Below are 23,095 nucleotides of genomic sequence, written 5' to 3' on the forward strand. Positions count from 1 at the left end.
TGGTTGTGGAACGGACTGCCGAAACGAATGTCCGCAGGTTCAAATCCCAAGGCCATACACGTCTGATTTTTCTAAAAAAACAATATGTGTTTATTCTTTGTGAATTATCGCTTGCTTTAATGGTAAAGGAAAACATCGTGAGGAAACCTGCACACCTGAGAAGTTCTCTATAGGAATTTCGAGGGTATGTGAAGTCTACCAATCCGCACTTGGCCATCGTGGTGGACTAAGGCCTAATACCTCTCAGTAGAGAGGTTGTGCCACACAGTGGGACAGTATATAATACGGGGCTGATATTATTATACTGTCCCACTGCTGGGCACAGGCCTTACTACCGAGAGGAATTAAGCCTTAGTCCACCACGATGGCCTAAGCGCGACTTTTATCCCCGAAAACCTTTCTCACACGGGCCGAGCGGCAAAAAAAAGCTAGTTATCTATATTTTTCCTCAGATTAAAACACATATTTAACCAAAAAATGTAACCATAAACAGTTTAGTAATAACTGTCTAGCTGAGGACGTTAGCATTAATTATGATTTTTTATTTTAACTTTATAACATTATCTTACCAATTAAAATGATCTTCAATATTTGTACTTAGCATTTTCAATACAAGAACATTTTCCAATATCATAAATTCAGCCAGGAATTTAATTTTAAACTTAAATACTATAATCCGTTTAAACACAAAGGACTATTTGTAAAATTAAATAAACATAAATCCGTAAGGTCCGGTCGGAGTTCGGCTATAATTTATCAGAAGGTACACTGGATTATATTGTATGGAATGGTGATAAAGTGCCCCTGATTAATTTATATCTTTGAATATACTCGTTGGATTACTGCGTGTATGGCTCCTGAATTCTAAAGCAGAGGAAGTTTTGAGAACTTTCTGTTTTAAAAATAAGACGCGGTGGCGAAAGGTACATATGACCTATCAGGTCCCTGCCTCCCTGCCGCCTTCCCTTTCTGTAGAATCTATCATTAAAACGATTTACAGACATTCATGCATATTAGTTACCTTTATGTCGTGTGGGGTTCCCTTTCACACCTTTATCAATGGATAAGACGTAAATAACCTGAGTTACTTATCTTATTGCAGGCAATAGTCTCTTTGCAATGAGAGACTTTCTGCTTGGTCCTGTTACCTAATAAAATATCAGGGACCACTGCTGTTTACATTTCACAACTCAGTTTAATAACCACAATTTTCAATAATCGATCCCAATCGCTTTTTTCTGTATGTCAAAATGGACCAATCAAAACAAAGATTTTTATAAAAGAGTTATTTTGATTGGATCATTCTCCGAATCGGATTGAAGATTGAAATTGGGATCGTTTATTGAAAACGGCTGTAATAACAAAACAGGAGTTCTTAAATTAACTTCTGCCAACCAGCTTCATTTCCTTCAAAACAAAGAAAAAGATTAATGAATTTATGAACATCCCTATCTAAGAAAAACTTACAAATGTTCCGTTGACAGCGCAATTGGCTCAGCCCACCCCGTTGTCGACTTGTAAAGCTATAATTTAAACAATCTCGCCCCTCTGTTTGCTGAAACCCAAGATTTTACCGCAGATACCATTCGTAACCCCTTATCTTGGTACCGGAGTGTTGCGGAATGTAAGAAATGTGGATTGGTGAGCCGCAGTCTTGACTTTTATTTTAAAATTTTGTTAGGATCGGAAAGAACTATCTTCAAGTTATTGACAAATTAAAATTGTTTTGTGCCTAGGGTATCATATTATGAAGGTACAAACAAGAGGACTTAAAAAAAAACCTGTTAATGAATCAATGTTCATTTGATTGTGTCTGTAAAGGCTATAGGAATTATTTGTTTTCCTAATAATTGTAAAAAATAACTAAAAAATGTTTTCATAACAACAGCCAGCAATATACTCTACCCATTACTAAAAAAACTCAGGCTCGGCCTCCAACCTCTTGAAATGCATTGAAACAAACAATTTTAGGAACTCTGCTAACTTATTTAAATACCTGAAATAAATTACGATTACATAATATCTTCTGATATATTCAGTTATTTAAAAACATTAAGTGACTAAATGAAAGTGCGTATTCACGCGTTTAAATATGAAGTTAATACAAAATGTATATAATATTATGAAAGTAAAATATGGCGTGACGTTTACTCGCGTAGCGAGGTGTCTGGTGCGCGTGGTGCGTGAGGTGGCGCAGCAGCCGCAGCGCGCAGTGGTGCAGGCGCAGCGCCGTGGCGGCCGACGACGGCGGCGCGTACCGCCGGTACAGCAGCTCGCACGCGCCGCCCAGCCCCGCCAGCGCCGCCTCGCCACTCTGCGCGCACAACACAACACTCATTTATCATTTCGCTGTAGGACTGCCTTCATTTACAGCTTATAATTACATTGTAACTTTTACACTTAAGAAATACAAATTAAACAGCAATGCAAAGATTTTCTTTTCATTTATGTTATTTATGTTAAGGAAGCCAAATGGCTTCCTTAACATAATTTCCATAAAACTTATTAGGGTATTTTTTTGCAATTGAAATGTTTATCATTTAAACTGGTACAGGGTTCATTGTTTTGAGAAATGGTAGTAAATGCCTTAACTATAACAACTACAGGTTAACTATCTTAAACAGTTTTAGGAACACCTATGCAAATTACACTAGAATATGCTTGGGATATTGATACAATTGCAAGTAAAATTAAATAGGGTACACAAACCTGGGACTGAGTGGCAATACTGCCCCAATAGAACACTGTAGTCACAAGTGATGGTGGCACATGAGATGATAATGGTAGCCACGAGAATAAATGTTGGAGTGTTGTAAGGCACTTAACAACGATTTCCATATTTAAAGCCCTGAAAATATGTATGAATATGTATATTACATTATATGTATGAAACTATAATTTATAATATTGTGCTTTTGAGCTCACTATCATTTAGATCAAATGTTACTTTAAACTTTTACTTTACAAACTTCATTCCTATATTAACAAATGCACCATGCCATTTAATGGACACGCAGCCTAAAGGTAAAAGCTAAAATCGTAGTGAACAAGCTTATGAATGATAAGTAAAGTTTCGTTTTACTTTTAAGAAAAATAGTAAAGTGACATACTTATCTACAGTATGTACATCATGAGCATTAGCTAGTAAGTCTGGCAGTGCTAATGTTTGTGGCGGGCCGTTTGTCGGCGAAGGCGGAGGGTTAGATTGTCCCTCCTTCTGTGCATTTTTCTCCAAAATTCCTGATAAATTAACAAAAAAACTTAATGAACAAAGGTACTTAACTACTTGAAACAGCAATTCTTATTTATTTGTAGTAGAAATCATGGCATTGTTAGTGGTATAATTGTTTTTTAATACATACATAGTAAAAAATGTATTCATTACCATTAAGAGCAGATAACAACTGTGGCATTCCTTTGAGCATTAGTCTCTCTAATCGACTGCGTCTGGCTGAAGGCAGAAGTACACCGGTGTCTCTGGCAGCTCCTAATTCTTCACTTGCTGCTTGGGCCAACACCAATCCCAATAAGCATTGTCTGCCATCACATTTTATTAGCTGAAAGAATTGTATCATATTAAAGTGTGAAGGGTAAATTGACTTTTTGTTGTCTATGTTATATTAAAAGCAATTACTAAACATAATTATCCTGCATTATTATGATAAACTTCATTAATTTTTATTTGAATTAACTTATAAAGTAATTAATTATGACTATATGTATAGAACATTTTTGATTTCAAAAAGCTATAAAAATACATCACACTAATTAATATCACTTCTTATTGCCAACTCTTAAACAAATAAAACAACCTTAAATAGTATGTAAATTATATACTATGTAACTTTGTAAAACACATTTTCATGGAATACCTCCACTATATTAGTGAAGAAGTCCTCATACAGATGTGGCCAGTCATACCGCGCTATAGACACCATCAGGGCTGCTAATTTGTTTCTTATAAAGTACAGCATCACTTCATGCTTTGTCATTAATTCATTCCATAATGTTAGCCTGATTTCTATTTTATTTTCATCGGACAGACTAATCCACTGCCTGTTTATTATATTCTGAAAATACAAATTAAATTTAAATAGCCAATATGATAGCCTTAGACAGCTTAGCCTTAAACAGTACCACACCTTTTTAAATAAAAAATTCTGGGAGTGTTGCCATTGCTTAAAGGCAGCTATATAGCTGTGGACAAGTTACTTACTCTTACAAATTATTCAGTTGCATATAAAAATTTACCTATGTATCTAATTTAATTATAGGGTTGTTCATACTTACTGTTGGGGATAGAACAATACTCCAGAACTAACACTAGTCAAAAACGGCGTAAGTTACGAAAATTACTAAGAGACAATTTATATACAAAATACCAAAGAAACAATCAACACATACAGTTACAGTACTCATACCTTAAAAAGATTACACTGGCATGGTATTTCCTATTTCTAGTTATGCAGTATTTTCAGGCCTGTCACTCCCCAAAACAAGAGTTAAACAGGCCGTACTCTAGAAGCATCTTTCAGGTAGGGCCGCAAGTAATATTTAATAATTGAAATAAAATAAATATGCATATTTTTTTTTCTTTACAATTACTATTGTAGGTACTTTGGTTAAACCAATAGAAAAAAGTACAAGTAAATGCTTATAACAAAAAAATAGGCAAATACAGTTATGCATGCTAAAAGAAATTGACTTTACTATAGTACATGTCTTAAATGCACAATATGTTTTTTTATTTGTAGAGTTTTCAATATTTATCACATAAAACTTTTACAATAGATTCTTCTGGAATAGCAAACAAAATATACACTACATCAAAATAAAAAATATTAACAATATGTGTTTTATTTTAATACTGTAATGCACATGATCATGTGAGATGTAAAATGGATGGCAGTGGTCTACCAAAATCTTAATCTAAACCAAGTCTAATACAAATTCCTCAAAAACTGTGTGCAATTTCTGTATGTAATAGTATTCTGTATTCTGTGGTATTGTACTATCCCCATGTTATAATTAATTCAAATACTTTGAGAAACATTAAACTGAATTAGTATATATTTTATATTCACAGGGAAAATAATATTAAGGGATATATTAAAAAAAACTAAACTAGTGACAATGCTCAACTTGTTTATAATTGTTTTTTTATTTATTAGATTCTCTATATACAAAAGACAATCTTACCTCCAGAGTTGTCAATGTAAACATTAAAACATACTGGTTTTGAGACTTTTGCAAAAATAATAAACAGTGTTTCCATGAGTCCCTACGGTTGGAGAAATTTTCAAGCATGCTCTCAATCTCTCTTTTTCTGTAATTACTTGTCGTTGGGGCAAAAAATTCAGACATAAGAATGTCTAGTGAGGCTAGAGCCTCATTAATTTCTATATCACCCTGTAACCAAACAAAAACATGTAAATTTTGGTATAAAAACTTATCCTCCAAATAAGTTTCCATGTACACTGTCTTACCATGATTTATTGTTTATTTACTGCGTAAACTGTGTAAGAAATTTATAATTATTTTTATAACTAAGTAACATTATTATTTGTTAAAAAAAATATTCCCTTTTTAATTTTATCTTTTTTCACCAACAAAATTAAATATAGTGCTTTATTTTTCTGACCCCTCATGGTTATCATTGCCAGAGAACTCAATATATACAGCCATGTAAAATAATAGCCACCACGAAAATTATCATATGTATGGTAAAAATAAACTAACCATATTTTAAGGTAAATATTTGTATAAATATTGTAGAAAAATATTGTTAAAAATTGATAAGGAATTTAAAAGAATAGTCCGCTCGAACAAAACGGAAAGTTTTTCGACATAGTCATTTGACAGATGAAATGTTGCCAGATGTACAAGAATTTTAGTTGTTATGAAGCGAATTTGGATATCCCAATATTTTATAACATCTATGGCTGGGCTTATAGATTCGTTTTTCGGTTCGGGATTTGAATCGGAATCCAAAAAGTGCCGGGTTCGATACCATTTTGAACTCTCTCATTGGCGAGCGTTCTAGACTCTGGAATCCATTTCTATTCACTTAGTTTATATAAAAGACAAGACGTGGTTGTATATTTCACTTTTATAGGATATTTATAATATATTATTATAAAGTATAGCTAGATATTGATATTTTGATTTTACATTCGAGTTCCGTCAGTCTGCTTATTGATCATCGTGCAGTCTTCGAAACGTTGGGAAAAATTGTAATATAAAAACCGTGTATATTCTCAATATAGAATTGGAAAGTGTACACATAAGTAAATCTAAGAAAGACACGAGGAAGCATTCGTTTTTTTCTGAATTCCGTCTGAGGAATTCCGTGATCCAGTTGTGACTTGCATTTCCGACCTTTTAAGCCTAAAGTAATGTTCAGAATTCAGATATATCCTATATATATTAGTAGCACTAGTGTCAGTTATCACTTGTTACTAGAGTTGATAGGACATGACATGAAAAAGAGTTTGTAATAGAAGCCTCTTTCTAACATTGAGCCGGTACAATGTCCTACTTCAAATGAGGCGAGGCGTACTGACGCTCGGCGCTTCAATGGGCGCTATATTGTAGAAAAACGTCCTATTGTAATTTATAACATGCAGTTCTCTACCTCTCTGTCCTCGTCCTATAGTTTACCAGAGACAGAATCAGGAACGCGACTGCCGCGACATACAATTTGAAGTAGTTACAATATATAATTTTGAGCCACTCTTATAATTTGATGCCATATACGGGACAAATGTATGGCCTCTTTTATGTCCTACTCAACATTACTTGTCACTATTTACGCGCGCGTTGGGAAGCGGTCCTCGCTTTTGTATCCGTTACGAGTCTAAGTAAATTTATTGCTGATTTTTAACTAACATTGCAAACTTAAGCAGTACTCTGATTTTATCTTCAATCAAGTTTACTTAAATATAGTCCTTAGGCTGCATTCATTCGTGCGTACAACTAAATATATCCACGACTTATCGCGTACATTTTCATATTTATGATTGATAGACTATAAGGTAACTCACATGATTTTTATTATTATTTATTCAAGTGACCGTCGTAAAAATAACAAAAAACAACATTTGTGTGCTACACATTAATATTTGCAGTGAATTTTAAACAAGTTTGTTAAAAAGGCTAAGCTCACGAATAACTTTTTATTCTAGGTTTCTAATATGAGCAATACTGATATAAAAAGAAGTTGGAGTGGAGAGGTTACGCAAAGTAAGTGTTTGTTTATTTACAGCATCATTAGTAAATTTTCGATTTTTAGTAATATTAAATAAAACAATTAATGGTGCCTTCTTTTGGAAACCTCTTAATATATTACATATTATACATAAGAGTTGTAACAACACCTAATTAATTTTTTTTAAGCATTAGAACAGTCTTCCAAAAGAAACATAAAGAAAGGGAGCAATGAAGATATTAGTCATAGGAAAAAATTGAAACCCAATACTGAGAATAAAGCGAGGTCAGTATTTATTGAAAACATATGGCCACCCTATTACAATGCAAAGTAATGCACACATTATATTTCAATAAAATCCAATTAATATCCACCAAATTATTTCCACACGTAAAACACTCCGTACCGTCGAAAAAGCAGTTCAGAATGTGTGGTTAAACAAACTATTATGTGGCATCTGGCTGTACAGTCAGGCAGTACAGGTAGTAAAATTTCTAAATTAAATTAATCCTGACAATGCAGCTTTGAGGTTTTGAAAATACTAAACAGTTGAGTCAGATTATGATAATAATACTCATTATTGGGCAAGTACTACAACTTAGAAAATTAATATCCCAATAATTGACTCTTAACCTTATGGATGAAATATCCATAATTAAGATACAGGATGCAAAATGATATTTTATTGGAAACTGTCACCTATGTTGTGTGTTATGTTTATTATTCTGCATCAATTATTTCATTCCTTTTCCATACTTATTGCAATAATGTGAATATTTTCATTAGTTTGCATGCTAATTTACAGAGTAATATCTATAGAAGGTAATAAATATTATTACTGCCACTCTATAAAGTGTGAAAAATGTTGTGGAAAACATCATACCATTTGCTGCTTATATAAATTGAAAGTTTCATTGGTTTTTTTATATAAATTATTGTACTATATTTTTGTGTCAATTCAATAGGGAAGGAAGAAATATAATATAGATTTGATGTGTTCATTAAAATTTGTTTTTGATAGTATTAATCAACATAACCACTCAATTATTTTCAGTCCAAAACCACAAAGGAAACCTTTAGAACTAGAGACAGACCTAACAGTGCTTCAGAGACGTCAAAAACAAATTGATTATGGCAAAAATACTGTCGGGTACCACAATTACATTCAGCAAGTACCCGTGTAAGTAAAACAAATTTGTTGACTATGTTTCATTTCTTTTTTTAATTGGCCACTGATGATCATCTGGTCTATGATGGCGCTGATGTCTTCTTTGCGGTCTGCATTGCCTGCTTTTTAAATATCTGTATATGTTAGAAATCTGTGTGTGCCTCATCTCACCACATAATATCGACACTTGAAAAGCAATAATATCTAAGCGACAATCAGTAAATATTTGAGTAGAGTGATTTAAAGTTTCAATTTTAATATGAACATTTATAACAATTAAAGTTTTTATTTTATAAAGATATGGTCTAATGATATTAAAATTGTCCTAGAACTACAAAACTTAAACCAAACGACGCAGAAAACTATGGCTATTCTAAATATGTAACTTGGTACTTTCACGACAGACATTTTATTGTATGTATATTTTAATTAACATATCATGTATAATATATATTGCAGGGCCTATTTGAATCAAAACCTTATAGGTGTCATTGTGATTCTATAACAATCTGCTATGGGCCAATAATTTTAATTATGATATTATCTATTTAACAAATTTTTTGCTTTATTTTTGCTAGTTACAAAAATAGTAACAACACCACTTTCTATTCCAGAGATCAAAGAACCAAAGACCATCCGAAAACTCCAGAAAAATATACAAAATACAGTCGAAGGTCCTGGGATACATTAATAAAAATGTGGAGGAAAAAACTTCATGAGTATGATCCAAAGGGAAAAAATGAAGATGATGATGACGAAGACAGTGATAAGCAAGAGAAACATTCAGACTGATTTACATACAGATTATACTATTATTTTCCAAGATACTAAAATATTACTTTGTTATCAAACATGCATTTGAAAAACAAAGCCTAGTTATGAGCAATTGGATATCAGAAACAAGCATATTAGGAAAAGTTGCAAGTTTCAAAATATACTTTTAAATAATATGTGTACTATCTAGACTGTTCTGAAGTTAGCTAATAGAACATATAAATTAGTATATGGGCCAATATGGCCCACATTTATACTATGCTTGCTGAAACAACAGTATTTATGTTGTTAAAATATTATATAGATCTTGTATGTAATACATTTAATACCCACAGTTCCTGCTTTGATTCTGTTATTCTAAACCCAAAAAAGTCATGCTTGAAAAAATTTGAGAGCATGCATCTTGGTATAAAAATTGTCTGGCATACATGTTTCAACCTGTCTAAACGTTCGCCAGGCTGTATAGTCGAAATATTACCCAAAGTGATGTATGGAAGTATGAGACAATACTTTGTACAATCATGTACAGACAAAGCAAAAGTTTCATTAAGATGATAATGTCAAGGCCAGAATAAAAGTAAAATGTATTTTTACTCATCAACACAGTTTATATATCTAAGTGTTTAATGGCATCATAGATGTCTGGACATTAAAACATATGTCACAAGGGCCATAGATATGTTTGATGACCATCTTGGTAGTTTTTAAAAAATCTGCACAGTTCAAAGATAGGAACTTGATTTATATACATATATGTATATATAATAAAATCCTATTTCATTTTAAGGACTTCACTTCTGCGTCTTCGGAAGTGCGGTGGCTAGGTACTAAATTAATATGAAATTAAAATGGCCCCATTCCGAAGGTGTATGTTATGTTAGAGTCTTCTAGCGCCTAAAAATCATTAAATTCAAACAAGGGGATAAAGAATTATTCAAATTATTTAATTAGCACATTAATTTTTCAACTTCTAAAATAATAAAACTTGTAGCTAATATATGACTGAAATCAGTAGTCTTTGTATAGTCCCACAAAAATAATTATTATTCATCCCCTGGTTTACCAGGTTGTTTTGTATACCTTTTTCTAAGGTATAGGCATTCTATCATGACAGTAGAAAGTCTTAAAGTAATATTGCGTCTATTTTTCGGCAAATGTATAGATGTCCAGATGTCTATGACACCTCAAGTAACCAGATATTCATAACATTTAGTTGGTACAAATAATTTAGAAGAACCCTTGGTACAGATATTATTTTCGTCCCGTCAACATATTATATAAAGATTTATGCTTATCAACAGTATTGACATAATTACAGGATACTGTATAAATATTTTTTATTTTCAAATTGCTTTGTTTCTTTTTCATTAATATATGATACTATATTATCATTTTATTTTCATTGCAATATTGTACTTTAAATTAAAACTACCACATCGTTTAGCAGTGTAACATCAGATTTATATGTGTAAGAACAACAAAATAACATGTTAATTTGTACATGGTTAAATATATTTTACCAAAAAAAAAACAAATAATTCATATAAAATGATTATATTAACCACTTTCTCCAGTGCATACCACATTTTATTAATTGATTGGTAGCTCCATTCGACTAAGTATCTCTCGAGCTTGTTTAGCAACTGCAGCATTCTTGCCATCTGTTACTAAACTTTGTAATTTTTCCATGTACTCGTCTATGTTAGATTCTGTTGCGCCAGCTGGTCCACCTTAAAACAAAAAAAGGGAAAATAATAAATATTTTATTGACACTGGTTTCTCGTTATAGGTGTACAAAAAAAGTTATTTTCAGATAAGTACCTGGCAAAGCTAATGAGTGCAAGCCATGTACCAGTACAGCGACAAGTGCTCGTCGATGCGAATTTAAGGCTGCGGTACGTTCTGTTGCCGCTGCGGTCTCTGCACGAAGTTTAGCAGTAGCCCCACTCACCTCTTCCGCATGTCGTTGCAAAATAGCATTCTGAAACAAAACATTGTAGAGAGCCAAAAACTTTATAGTATCACACCTAAACCGCCACATTTATTAAGATAAAATAAATAATACCTGTTGTTCATAGTCAGAATTGGCTTTTCTGAGCTGTCGAAGTTCAGACTCTCGTAATTTATTATGTTGTAGAAATTGTTCAGTGAAAATGGGTATGTCTGTATCTCCACTGAAGTCTTCACCCTGTGCCAAAGAAGTGGTCATAAACTTAGGAATAGTTTTGGGTATTGGAGTAAAATAATAATTTATAATATGAGCCAAGATATTAATAAGAATGTTTTAATAACATAAACTGTAGGTATATACTGTGAAAACTCAATCTAATCAGAGTGGTCCTAAATCAGAATCTATTGTTAAGTAAATTAAAATAAAGACGCAGGTTTAAGCTTACTTTAGGCTATGGCTCTGCTCACATTAGTCTAGGTTTGATAGAAGGATAAAATAGTAGTTTTTGATTGCAAGGGATTTCCCAAAAATAAAGTGTAAACTAACTTACAGAAGCAGGTGTAATACAAGGTCTTGGTCTTGGAGGCGTTGGTTGTCGCGGTGTGACAATCGTAGGTACAGAAGGTGTGGTGTTACTGGGTGGAGCTGCTGTTTCCATTGCTGGTTGAATAGATGCTATAAAAATAAATAAATTTGATGTTTTGTACCACTAACCTTACTTCTTATTTACTATAACATTATTTATGTGACTTATAAAAATGTTTGGATGAATAACATTATAGCTATATGAATTTGAAATTTAGCACAACAATCTATACTTATTTGCCATATTTGCCTCGCCTTTGGTAAACACAGGGTATATTTTTTCATCTGATATTTCAAATAGATGGCGCTGGTGTCCTACAAACATCACAATGCATTGCTATAATTATTTAGAGAGGTAATGGGAAAGGCTTTACATATCGGCGGAGTTAAAGGCACTAACTACTAATTTATAAATGTAGTCAGTGAGTCACAAATTTAGTTGATTTTATTGAGATTATCATGAACAGTACCTGCCACTGGTGTGGCTTCAGTTGCCAAGGCGTGTTTTGCTTTTTTAGGTAATATGGAATCCTTCTGTTCCATTTGATGCTTTCTGAACTCTTTGTATGCATCTGTTTTCTTGTATTCGGTCCATTCTTTAATATATCTAAAACAATTTATGTAAATATATCGAAATCAATGGAAGAAAGCTTCTCTTGTGAATATTCAAAATTGGCATAAGTCTGTTTCTTTTTTACTTTCTACTATACATGCTACTGAAGCGAGATTTGCTTGATAATAAAATTTTAGGATAATAATTAATAAGGTTATTAACAACTTTTTTGACATTTTAAAATGCTAATATAAATTGGCAGTTAACTCAAATTTTGAATTACTGATATGTTATTAATTTATTTTCATGCTCTTGGTAATATAGGAGGCTCAGTAGGGAACAGTATATAGCTGAGGTTATCAAAAATGGCTTTCCCAATGTGGAAACAGAATATACAATCTGCATTATCAGATGCTAGCTGTACACTTTCCTTAAATATTCAGGTGTTGCCACTTTCTAAGAAACCAGGATCACCTTTGTAAAGCAAAATTTTCGAAAAGATTAAATCATTTTTAAAAGTTAATATGCTTAAATGCTAATACTTGAATGCTAAGAATCATTTCCTTACAACACATCCACTCATACTAAATATGTACAAATCAAAATATAAACAGTAAATTCAGAATGTCATTCTAGATTATTTTTATAGATATTTTTATAATAAAACATTTTGTAATTTTCAATAGTTAAATTACCTCTCCTTATCTTGGTCGGCTGCATCTAAATACTGCTGTTTCTCCTCAGTGGGTAGTTTGCTCCATTCACTTGCTAACTGTCTAGTCAATTCTGCAAAACCCAGATCTGGTTGTTCAGCGCGTAATTGATCACGGCGCTCATTTAAAAATCTAACATAACCTGAAATTGTAAAGAAAAATTAGAAAAAATGTCCCCCATAATAGTGAAACTAAGATTATCCAAACCATCAACATGTTGATGCCATCACAACAAATAGGTGAACCAAAAAAATAATACTTATTTGAAATGAATACATTAAAACCCCTTTTCATGTCCTGGGCATAAAATGATATTTACATATTAATCATAAAGTAATACATGCACAAGTAATTGTCAAACCTTAAATAATATTTTATATTCTATCTTTTAATAATATATGGCCTTTTCTGTGAGAAATAATGCATTCTATTTGCATAAAACGATTCGACAATAACTATTATAAATGATTTATAATAGTAATATTTTCTTTTTTTACCTGTGAGTGGCTGCCGTGGTGCAGTAACATCACGCGGTACTCTGGGTTTGCGCTTTTTAGGCTTCTTCGGTGATGGTTTTTGCGGGTCTTTTATAGCAGTAGTTATAGGTGCAGCTACAACTTCAACAGGAGTTGCAACAACTGTAGTTGTATTTCCTGATGTTTGTATGTTACTTTCGATATTTACGGGCTTCTGCTCTTCTTCGTTATTATATTTTGGAGCATCGGTTATAACTGTCCCATTTGCGACAGGTTGTGTTGCTTCAGATTCCATTTTCATAAAATTTCTAATAGAAATATAAAAAAATATATATTTCCCACAGATACACTACTTTTCATTACTTATCTTAAAACATATTGTAACATTATTTTACGTCTTCTATTCAAAGTTAAATAAAATATTATAAAACCAGCACAGATTTTATTTATTTATTTTTCCGATTGATTTCTAGGTTATGGGCTGTGACATTATTGATTTTTTTCCGTTCTATAAGAAATCTAAGGTCTGGGGTATGCTGCCAAATCAAAAGTATTAGGTTGGGCTTATACATTCATTCTTTTTAAGTTTGACCCCTAAAATTTGTTTCACTCGGTTTATGAAAAGTGTCCAGTTATATTGATTTATTATTTTGATTTTCTATCGTCCCATAATCAATTCATACATGATTGGTTTTACTCTCAGAATTTTGCTATATCGTCATAAACTTAAATCATGTTATAATAATATTCTCTCACTGTGAAGTAAGAACTATGCACTTTGCAACTACAGTTGGTATTCTTTAAATTTATTTAATGTTAATTTTTTTTCTCGTACAAAATTTAAGGTAATACTATAATCGTGAAGTAACACACTGATAAAGGAGACGGGCGAATTTGGGCTTGACTGTCACTTATGAAACATTTATCAATATTCTTCTTCTATTTTTATATCAGCCATTAAAAAATATTAGATTGTATTACAATGGGAAAATAAAATATTTTTTATTATGCATAAGTAACTGACTTCGGTATCGGGAATATCAGGCTGTCTATTATTAATGTATATTATTATTGTTATTTGCTTTCTGTACTTCTGCGCAAGTGAATGTTTTTGGTTTGATATTTTTATTTTAAGGTGATAGCTTAAAGTCCATTTTCATACATTTTGTTTCACCTTTAATCTGGGTAACTAAACAAGTATTGGCAAGTAAAGAATTTAAATTCACGTCTAGTTAGTGATTAGTTCTCGCAGTTGAAAGAAAATCGTAAAAATAATTAATATGCATGGATATTTCGTGGATGTGGTGGATGGACGTGAATTTAAATTCTTTACTTGTCAATACTTGTTTAATTACCCAGATTAAAGGTGAAACAAAATGTATGAAACTGGACCTTAAGCTATCACCTTAACGACTACGGCTTTTCGAGAATATTTTGACGATTGCTGCTTTAATGAACTACCCACGCTTATTCAACAACCGACTTTGATTTCTTGCTTGCTCGCCTGATTTTGCTTGTTCTACCGGATTTTGAAAAGTAACGATGAACCATCAACACCATTGTGTTAATTGTGGCATAGCTACATGGCGTTGTAACACTAAAAGAATTCGTCCAATTGAAAACGAAATAGTTCTTTCAATAATATAAAAACAGTATAAAAATAATAAAAAATAAAAAGATTCTGGTTATTATCTAAGTCAGCTGCTCATTAGTCAACACGGCAATCCAATGGACAATAATTAGGTGCTGTGAACATCTTGTGCTATCGGGTAAACACAAAGATATTCACAGAAAAGAGTTTTTTTACGCTATTTTCTATAGTGATTATTTCTTTACTCCCATTGAAGAGATAATTTTTGTTTTCTAATTTAGAAATGGTTCTATTATTCCTATAAAATAATGCATAAATCATCTCTGTAACACCAAGCCCAAGGTTCTATGAAGTTTCGCCCGTCTCCTTTGTATCAAGTATGCGTCTGAAGCTCGGGTATATGCTGCTTGTCTGAAGCTCAGAACAATAAAAGCAGTCCTAAAGGACTCTTCTTGTGTCCATGTACTGAAAAATCAAAACACTAAAATTTGAATTGAGATTGAGGACATACCATACCTAACTCTAGGCAGTATGGTCGAAAGACATATAGCCTGACCTCTGGAAGAATTAAAGAAAAAAAAATTGAGTATTGAGTTTACCAGAGTAGTGTTGCGAACCATCGATAGTTTAACTATCGATGGTTGACCTCGAAAACTATTCAGGATATCGATTGTACTCTCGATTGTATTGCCTATGTCGATACTGTCGATACTATCGATAGTATCGATAGCTCTCCCTGTGCAATATTATTGATAACAGCAATGATATCGATATTATCGATTATAATACATACAATAGTGTCGATAATATCGATAGTATTGCAAAAACTATTCGTTTTTACCAAAAACTATCGATATAGCAATATTATCGAAAAATTACTGGCTATCGATACTATAAAACCATCGATACTATCGATAGTATCGACAGGTTTTGGTTAAAACTAATGGTTTTCACAATACTATGGATACCATCGATACTATTGAATGCATTACAATCAATAGTATCCATACTATCCCTGTCATTAATAGTATTGCACAAAGAGAGCTATCGATAGTATCGACAGTATTGACACGTGAAAATATTATCGATAGACAATCGATACTATTGTTTTTACCTTGACTATCGATAGATAATCGATTATCTATCGATAGCAGACTATCGATGTGCAACACTATACCAGAGTTTACATTTCTGTTTAGATGTGATCAATGGATGTGATTTGTGAAGTATTTTGATAAATAGGGACAAGGGGACAAAATTAATCATTCTAATAGAGAAACGTAGTGGAAAATACATTAAAACTACTATACGACACAAAATAGGCCAAATCATGGCATTAAATAAATATATGCATCCTCGCAATATCTACAAAACACCCCCGGATTTTTGTAAATTGGCAAAACAGTTTCCAGATTTTTTACGAATTGCAAAAACGGTACGTAAGCTTTACTTTAAATATAAACATTTTTCACGCGTAATATTTTGGTATCTTCGGATTACATTTTACTCGCCTAGATGAAGGAACGCAAATATACGGTATGCAACAAAGCGTTAGAGATGTCATAGTATTAGTATAGATTTTCCTTTTTAAACATTACATCTTTATGTACCTATTAAAGGTGCACTTAACTTCAAATCTAATCTCATTAATATTATAAATTTGAAATTATTTGGATGTTTGTTAGATGTAAAGACTGACTGGATTGAAATGACATTTGGCACATGCAGAGACCATGTCCTGGATTACCACGTTATTGACTCCTCTTTTTATTCAAACCAGTTCAGCTGTTTCTGTTTTTAGTAAAATATTTATAAAACATTCAAATATTAAAATACAAACATTCATGGTTATGATATTAGAATGCTAACCTGTTCCCTGATGGTTTCAAGACAGTAAATTATTCATATAGTTTTATTAGTTGAATGAAAGCTTAAACTGCTGTGTCGTTTAATAGGTGCCTTGACTGAAATAGATTTTGTATAAGTAATGCTTTCAATATTTAGCTTGTCAATATTATAATAATCTTTAATTTCAACTTTTTCTTAAATATAATAATATAACACAACAAAGTAACTACAACAACTGTTTTAGGCTTTACCTAATACAAGATATATGGGTCAAATGAGAGGCTTGAGTAGGCCTTTGGTTACTTATTACCCCATACCTTATGTTATTTTTGGAGAAATCATCTATATATATATATAAAAATGAATCCCTATTTCTCTTGGTCACGCCATCATGCATCCACGGCTGAACCGATTTCACTATTTTTTTGTTGTTGTGTTTGTTATTGTCAGGAGAAGGTTCTTATGAAAGAAAAAATTCAAAAATATATGCAGAAAATTAGAAAATTAGAAAATTAAAGAAAACTTAACGATAATATTAATTTTATATAACTGTCAATTGTTTGAAATAACTGACACCGATTGACAGAATACATGCTGCAAATTCATAATTAGGACGAGACAATGTCTGTCGGGTCAGCAAGTATTATATAAAACAACTGTAACCCGTCCCAGTTGTCAGACTGTGTCTGCATGGGATACCGTTCATGCTAATCGTTTGATACCATTATTTGCAGGATGTAACCGGCAAAGTCTCAATTGACTTTAAGGATCCACAGTCACTGCGTATTTTAACAAAATGCCTTTTAATGTCAGATTTCAACCTTGATGTAGACATCCCTGATGACAAATTGGTGCCAACTCTCCCTTTAAGACTTAATTATATATTATGGCTAGAAGACCTCTTGAACTCTATTAAGAAGGATGATGTAAAAGGACTGGATATAGGTATTTTCAATATATTTTAAAATTGTAAACTTTCTATTATATATTATTTAACATTATAATTACTGTCTATATACAACTTTTAATCTTTTTTTGTCAGATAAACATTTGTAAATGCTAAATGAATACTGTTTCAAAACTGAATGAATACTGTTTTCTGTTCTTTGTATGATTTGAATTAAGTTGTTGTATTTCTTTGGTAAGGCTTTAAAATGAAGCCACTGACTGAACTTTTTATTTTATAGGTACTGGGGCATGTGCAATATATCCTTTATTAGCAGCAAAAAAAAATGAATGGCACATGGTTGGTACAGAGTCAGATGCAGATAGTTTTCTTAAAGCTCAAGAAAATATACAAAAGAACAAATTAGAATCACTCATAGAATGTATGTATTTAAACATTAAAAATTCTTTTAATATTATATAAGTTTTTATCAGCTTCTTGGTCTTGTGGTGAGCTATTTGAACTACAAAATGTTAAATCCTGGTTTTTATTGCCAGGTTAACCAAAACAAAGTGTGCCATAAAATCAAATAGAAGCAAACTAATTCAAGGTATAATTTTATGAAAAACTGAGCTTTTTAAAGTATCTGATATTCATTTAAGTATTTTAAACTTTTTTCAGTAAAGAAAAACACAAGTTCTACTTTAATAACATATTTATTTACTGATGAAACACCATACACATTTGACTTTTGCATGTGCAATCCACCATTCTACAGCAGTCTACAAGAGCTATATGAATCCAGAAGCCCAGCAAGGTAATAATAAAGTAATATTTTTCTTGAATGCTAAGGCTAACAGTATTTGAAATTATCTTGTGGTAGGTGTGGTATGTGGTACCTTTTACTCCTGCTATACTCAGATGGTATTATTACACAATAGGGTACCGGACTCATTTTTGTTCTTTACTATTATCAAATATTTACATAATATAACACAGAAAGAATTATTAAAATCCGGTAAAAAATCAACAAGTTATAAGTCTTTGAATTTCGGTGGAAAGGGTAATTTACAAGAAATGTCATCGGGAATTCCGACGCGGGCTAAAGAAAGAGATGAAGCGATATCCCCACATCGCGCCCACTTCTGTACATTACAATATTTTAAATATGAATTGCTCGCTCATTTTTTAACCAATTTTTATGCAGTTTTCGCAGCAGTGCTTCTTTTTCGTATTATTAACCATTACATATAGAATAATGTACAAAATCAAGCATAGGCCGGTCCCCTATTGAAAGTATATTCCTAGTAACATATAATATTCTTATATTTTCAGGCCACCACCAAAAAATGGTTTTACTGGATCTCCTCATGAGCTAATAACTGAAGGTGGCGAATTAAAATTCTGCAGAAAATTACTAAAAGAAAGCAAAGAGCAAAAAGATAAAATAAGGTATTTTTTTTAATTCACAATTCGGCAGCAGCGTTAAAATGATGAAGTATAAGTGCAGCGAACTGTGCACAGAATATATTGTCACTTGTCCCGCATTTTTGTGTTTGGCTGTGTGATTCGGCTGAGATAGTGTTAGCCACAAACATGGTGCGCTTTAAAACCACAACTGTTGAATCAGCCGCAGTTAACATGTTAATAGAAAAACATCATTTTCAACATGAAATGAGCTCAATAATATTTGTAAACCTATTTTCGCGTTATTATGCAATACTGCATCTACATGCAGTGTTTAAAATTTTGCATTTCCAAGATCCTTAGTATATGCCACTCAGAATATGCCATTAAACATCATAATTTATATTTGCAGGATATTTACCACAATGGTTGGCCACAAATACAATCTTGCTGAATTAATACAAGACTTAAAAGCTGATAAAATCATTTATACGCATACCGAATTTTGCCAAGGACGAGTTACTAGATGGGGCTTAGCTTGGACTTTTCAAGATTACAACATTCATGAATTGGGTAAACCTATTTATTTTCAAGTAAATGTTTTAAGTATATACCCTAACATACTACTTATAAGCAAGATTACTTATTTCCCTATCAGATGAGGGATGTCTTCGCGTCCGCTTTCGCATTTATTAATGCGAATTATTTGTGCAGCAATTTATGCAGTATGGACCACTGCAGAACATACTTACTAGGATCTAAAAATCAGTGACAACGATCTTTAATGTAAAATGCAAATCTAAAATGCAAAATTTTGATAATTTTTCTACAAAAAAAAAATGTTAACCATAAAAGTATGATTAATAGTTTGATAGTGTAGATTTTACGACTTTTTTGTTAACTTCATTCAATTAAATTTAGAATTAAGCCTTAATTTTATAACAATAACCTTTATGTAGAATGTAATATACAAGTTAATTAGAATTGGTTAAATTAAGTATGTGCAATGTAATCTGCTTTTTCATTTGTGTTATCATATTTATATGCACAATTCAGTGGCGAAGGGTGACAATTTTCAAAAGGGAACCCGAGGAAATATTTTTTTCTACAATTAACATGTAATACACTGTTCACAAAAAAATAAAGTCATTAACATATCATAATACTTAATAATTTCTTTTTAACATAAACATAATGTCTAAACACTAAATTATAAAAATAATCACATATTTTGAACATAGGTACCAAAAAGGGTCCAACAAATATTAATAACGCACGGTATACACAAATACTAATTATATATTCTAAATTATTAAAAAAATTCGCGCCAATGGCTCAACATGAAGCCGCAAATTCTCGGGTTACCCTGAAGTACACCTACACGCACGCACACATATATTTTAACGTCACTTCCAAAAGATTAGATAAAGACACCGCGCTGCGTGTGAAAGAGATAATAATATCGCGGGGTTCACTTCGAACACTAAGGCGCGAGCACTCCGCGCGAGTTAAAATTTAATGAATTGATAATTTAAACTATGTACCGTTATCGTTGAAGTAGTGATTTAATTGAATAAGTATAAGATGACATGTTTGAGTATACTATTATTATTCTAGTTATATCGTTATGTTTCTCTTTTATTATTTTTAATTAATTTACAAAAGGTAACCCGGTAGGAATCGGCTTGTATGGACGCTTCGCCACTGATGCGAATTAAATAATTCTCTTTGGAGTCGCTACGCCGTATCGTTTATGCACTATGGGAGTTTAAAGTACATACGAAATCTCCAGCGGACACACTTTATCTGTTAAAAAGCCCTAACGTCCACATCCGCGGATGTTATTTTAAAAGATGCGCATCCGTGTAGTTTGTTAAAATTCTACATTCACAACATCCCTGATCCAGATTACTTAGATAGCTACGTATTACATCAATTTATTATTCATGTTTTAATTTTTTACAGTCCCTTCAAGAGATAAACTGCGCAAAAAGACTTTGCCTTTAACATACTTGTTGCCAGAACTTCCGAACTGCGTATATAATGTGGAAACTGCTGTTACTAAAATAAAAAATATGCTCATTGACTTAAATATGATGTACAAAGTAATTGAAAAAAGAGGGAATAATATATGCTTAGATGTAATAGCTAAAACAAATACTTGGTCAAATCAAAGGCGAAAAAAAAGAATGATGAAAAGAATTGAAGCTGAAAATGTGAAGAAGATCAAACACGATACTGCTGATAAAGTAGATGCTGAACAACATGTAAATGATGCAGTTGATGCATCTTCTTCCCTAATAAGTAATGGTTCTTCTATTTCACCGATACCAGAAACTAATGATCACACTCAAAATATTACAGAAACTGAACATGTTATACATGCTATTTTAAAAGTGATAAAAAAAGAAAATGATGTGCTTCTTCAAATGGAATTAGTAGATGGTACAGCTGGTAAAGAAGGTTTACACCAAATAATACAATACATTAAAAATAATTGGAAATAAATTTTATTCTTATTCATTTAACACCAGTCTATAACCCAAGGTGGTGTTTCCTTACATTATTTACTCATTAAATCTTCATGTTCTACATAGTCCGCATTACTGAAGGTTATATGTGAAATTGTTGATGTATTTTCGTCTCAATTTGTTTTCGACTTTTGTAAGGATAGTGTCTAGAGCAGGGATGACGAACCTTTAATCGTTAACGTGCCAAATATATAAAAAAAGTATGGCCTGTAACGTGCCATTCAGGATCGGTCTTATCCGTGTCACATGCCCCTTCATAGCGACTTCTGTTTTTGTTGTTGTTTTTTTTTTTATTGGTCCTCGGCAAAGAAGCTTCACTGCACCTCATGTTAAACGAAGCAAAGCCCAAGAAACATACATATAATGTATGTCGGAGTGAAACTAGTTAATGTTTCGCCAATGACGTTTTACAAATAGACGCGTCATACACTAACAAAATGGCACATAAAAACTCGAGAAGGAATAAAAAGATGCAGCATACATTCGTTAGAAAAGGATATATATACATCAACAGTTACGTAACAACGTTAGTGCCGCACGCTAATTGGCCGTCAAGTCGGGTAATTACCTTACTTTCGTCTTGCCAGTATTGAGTTCGGACAACGTATCTAATTCTCTTTGAACGTATCTGTGTAATAAAAACATGTTAGTGTTTCGCATATTATACGCATGCTCCAATTATTTCGTCACATGGCACTACTGAAACGCATGCTATTGGTTTGTCATCTCTGGTCTACAGGTGCCTTATACTTATAGGCAGTCCCAGAGGCAGTCATGTTATCATAGGCATGTATAAACTGCAAAGAGAATTTAATAAAGTGGAACCGGGTGGGCCGTGCCTACGCCAAACATACGTGCTGCCCACCGACAAGATTTTGGGGGAATCTGAGGGAGAAAGAGAGAGAGAGCAGTACGAACGTAAGAGACCGTAGTGAGAGAGTACGAGCTATGTGGGAACATTGAGTGCGCACAGTTTGAAAAATAAGGCGTTGGGACTAGGGTTGCCAGATTTTTATTCAGCTTATAAGGGACAAATGCATGCATGGGCAAGAAATCGGGATTTCGGTTTTTTATTCGGGACAAATAAAAACAAAATTATTCTGCGTCATTTTTTTCTGAGGATCAGTTCAGTTATAAATATTTGTAACAATCAATACAATTACAATCATAAGTAAAAACAGGTATGTATCAACTCGCTTTTTATTAAATTAATTACAAAACGCGAGTCATATTGATATGTATGCGAACGTTGCGTGCGTGAGTACTTGTCAACCGTATATCAATCGATTTACAGGACACAGTCTATCCCGACAGAACATTTTAATTTGTGCCTAAAATACGGGACGTCTGGCAATGCTGACTCTGACACACATTGCCGCATGCTTTTTCAACTTCGAAAAAAAGA

General features: G+C 32.4%; 4 protein-coding genes across 4 annotated transcripts; 2 read left to right on the plus strand and 2 right to left on the minus strand.

Annotated features, from left to right (window-relative positions):
* Positions 1–1,988: 1,988 nt before the first annotated feature.
* LOC119189298 (exportin-6-like) lies at positions 1,989–5,831 on the minus strand. Its single transcript, XM_037438484.1, has 8 exons — positions 5,487–5,831; positions 5,200–5,409; positions 3,873–4,070; positions 3,386–3,557; positions 3,111–3,240; positions 2,710–2,848; positions 2,152–2,314; positions 1,989–1,996 (listed from the first exon to the last, which is right to left on the minus strand). Exons 1-8 carry the CDS (start codon positions 5,487–5,489, stop codon positions 1,989–1,991), a joined length of 1,023 nt encoding a protein of 340 aa, XP_037294381.1. The 5' UTR covers positions 5,490–5,831.
* A 914-nt stretch (positions 5,832–6,745) lies between these two features.
* LOC119189311 (histone RNA hairpin-binding protein-like) lies at positions 6,746–10,537 on the plus strand. The gene is made up of 5 exons (XM_037438528.1): positions 6,746–7,034; positions 7,185–7,242; positions 7,396–7,492; positions 8,262–8,387; positions 8,990–10,537. Exons 2-5 carry the CDS (start codon positions 7,194–7,196, stop codon positions 9,165–9,167), a joined length of 450 nt encoding a protein of 149 aa, XP_037294425.1. The 5' UTR covers positions 6,746–7,034; positions 7,185–7,193; the 3' UTR covers positions 9,168–10,537.
* Positions 10,538–10,687: 150 nt separating this feature from the next.
* Positions 10,688–13,943, minus strand: LOC115445221 (high mobility group protein 20A). The gene is made up of 7 exons (XM_030171429.2): positions 13,449–13,943; positions 12,934–13,093; positions 12,156–12,292; positions 11,651–11,775; positions 11,215–11,337; positions 10,971–11,130; positions 10,688–10,879 (listed from the first exon to the last, which is right to left on the minus strand). The coding sequence occupies exons 1-7, from the start codon at positions 13,726–13,728 to the stop codon at positions 10,740–10,742; spliced, it is 1,125 nt and encodes a 374-aa protein (XP_030027289.1). The 5' UTR covers positions 13,729–13,943; the 3' UTR covers positions 10,688–10,739.
* Positions 13,944–16,178: 2,235 nt separating this feature from the next.
* On the plus strand, positions 16,179–21,687 carry LOC115445230 (U6 small nuclear RNA (adenine-(43)-N(6))-methyltransferase). The gene is made up of 7 exons (XM_030171443.2): positions 16,179–16,453; positions 17,601–17,811; positions 18,054–18,194; positions 18,434–18,569; positions 19,088–19,204; positions 19,572–19,732; positions 21,125–21,687. Exons 1-7 carry the CDS (start codon positions 16,349–16,351, stop codon positions 21,664–21,666), a joined length of 1,413 nt encoding a protein of 470 aa, XP_030027303.1. The 5' UTR covers positions 16,179–16,348; the 3' UTR covers positions 21,667–21,687.
* The last annotated feature ends 1,408 nt before the right edge of the window (positions 21,688–23,095 follow it).

This window comes from Manduca sexta, chromosome 14, assembly GCF_014839805.1.
Source record: "Manduca sexta isolate Smith_Timp_Sample1 chromosome 14, JHU_Msex_v1.0, whole genome shotgun sequence".
Lineage (NCBI taxonomy): Eukaryota > Metazoa > Arthropoda > Insecta > Lepidoptera > Sphingidae > Manduca > Manduca sexta.

Bases quoted from the DNA above. Each gene is read 5' to 3' on its own strand.
- LOC119189298 (XM_037438484.1), bottom strand. The intron at 4,071-5,199 runs GTAAGATTGTCT...TTGTATTTTCAG, and splicing joins TTACATTGACAACTCTGGAG to AATATAATAAACAGGCAGTG. The intron at 3,241-3,385 runs GTAATGAATACA...TTAATTTATCAG, and splicing joins GTTGTTATCTGCTCTTAATG to GAATTTTGGAGAAAAATGCA.
- LOC119189311 (XM_037438528.1), top strand. From the start codon at position 7,194: ATGAGCAATACTGATATAAAAAGAAGTTGGAGTGGAGAGGTTACGCAA. The intron at 7,243-7,395 runs GTAAGTGTTTGT...ATTTTTTTTAAG, and splicing joins GAGTGGAGAGGTTACGCAAA to CATTAGAACAGTCTTCCAAA. The intron at 8,388-8,989 runs GTAAGTAAAACA...TTTCTATTCCAG, and splicing joins TACATTCAGCAAGTACCCGT to AGATCAAAGAACCAAAGACC.
- LOC115445221 (XM_030171429.2), bottom strand. From the start codon at position 13,728: ATGAAAATGGAATCTGAAGCAACACAACCTGTCGCAAATGGGACAGTT. The intron at 11,338-11,650 runs GTAAGTTAGTTT...TCTTTGGCACAG, and splicing joins CTTGTATTACACCTGCTTCT to GGTGAAGACTTCAGTGGAGA. The intron at 10,880-10,970 runs GTACTTATCTGA...TTTTGTTTTAAG, and splicing joins GCACTCATTAGCTTTGCCAG to GTGGACCAGCTGGCGCAACA.
- LOC115445230 (XM_030171443.2), top strand. From the start codon at position 16,349: ATGGCATTAAATAAATATATGCATCCTCGCAATATCTACAAAACACCC. The intron at 16,454-17,600 runs GTACGTAAGCTT...CATTATTTGCAG, and splicing joins TTTTACGAATTGCAAAAACG to GATGTAACCGGCAAAGTCTC. The intron at 18,570-19,087 runs GTAATAATAAAG...TTATATTTTCAG, and splicing joins GAATCCAGAAGCCCAGCAAG to GCCACCACCAAAAAATGGTT.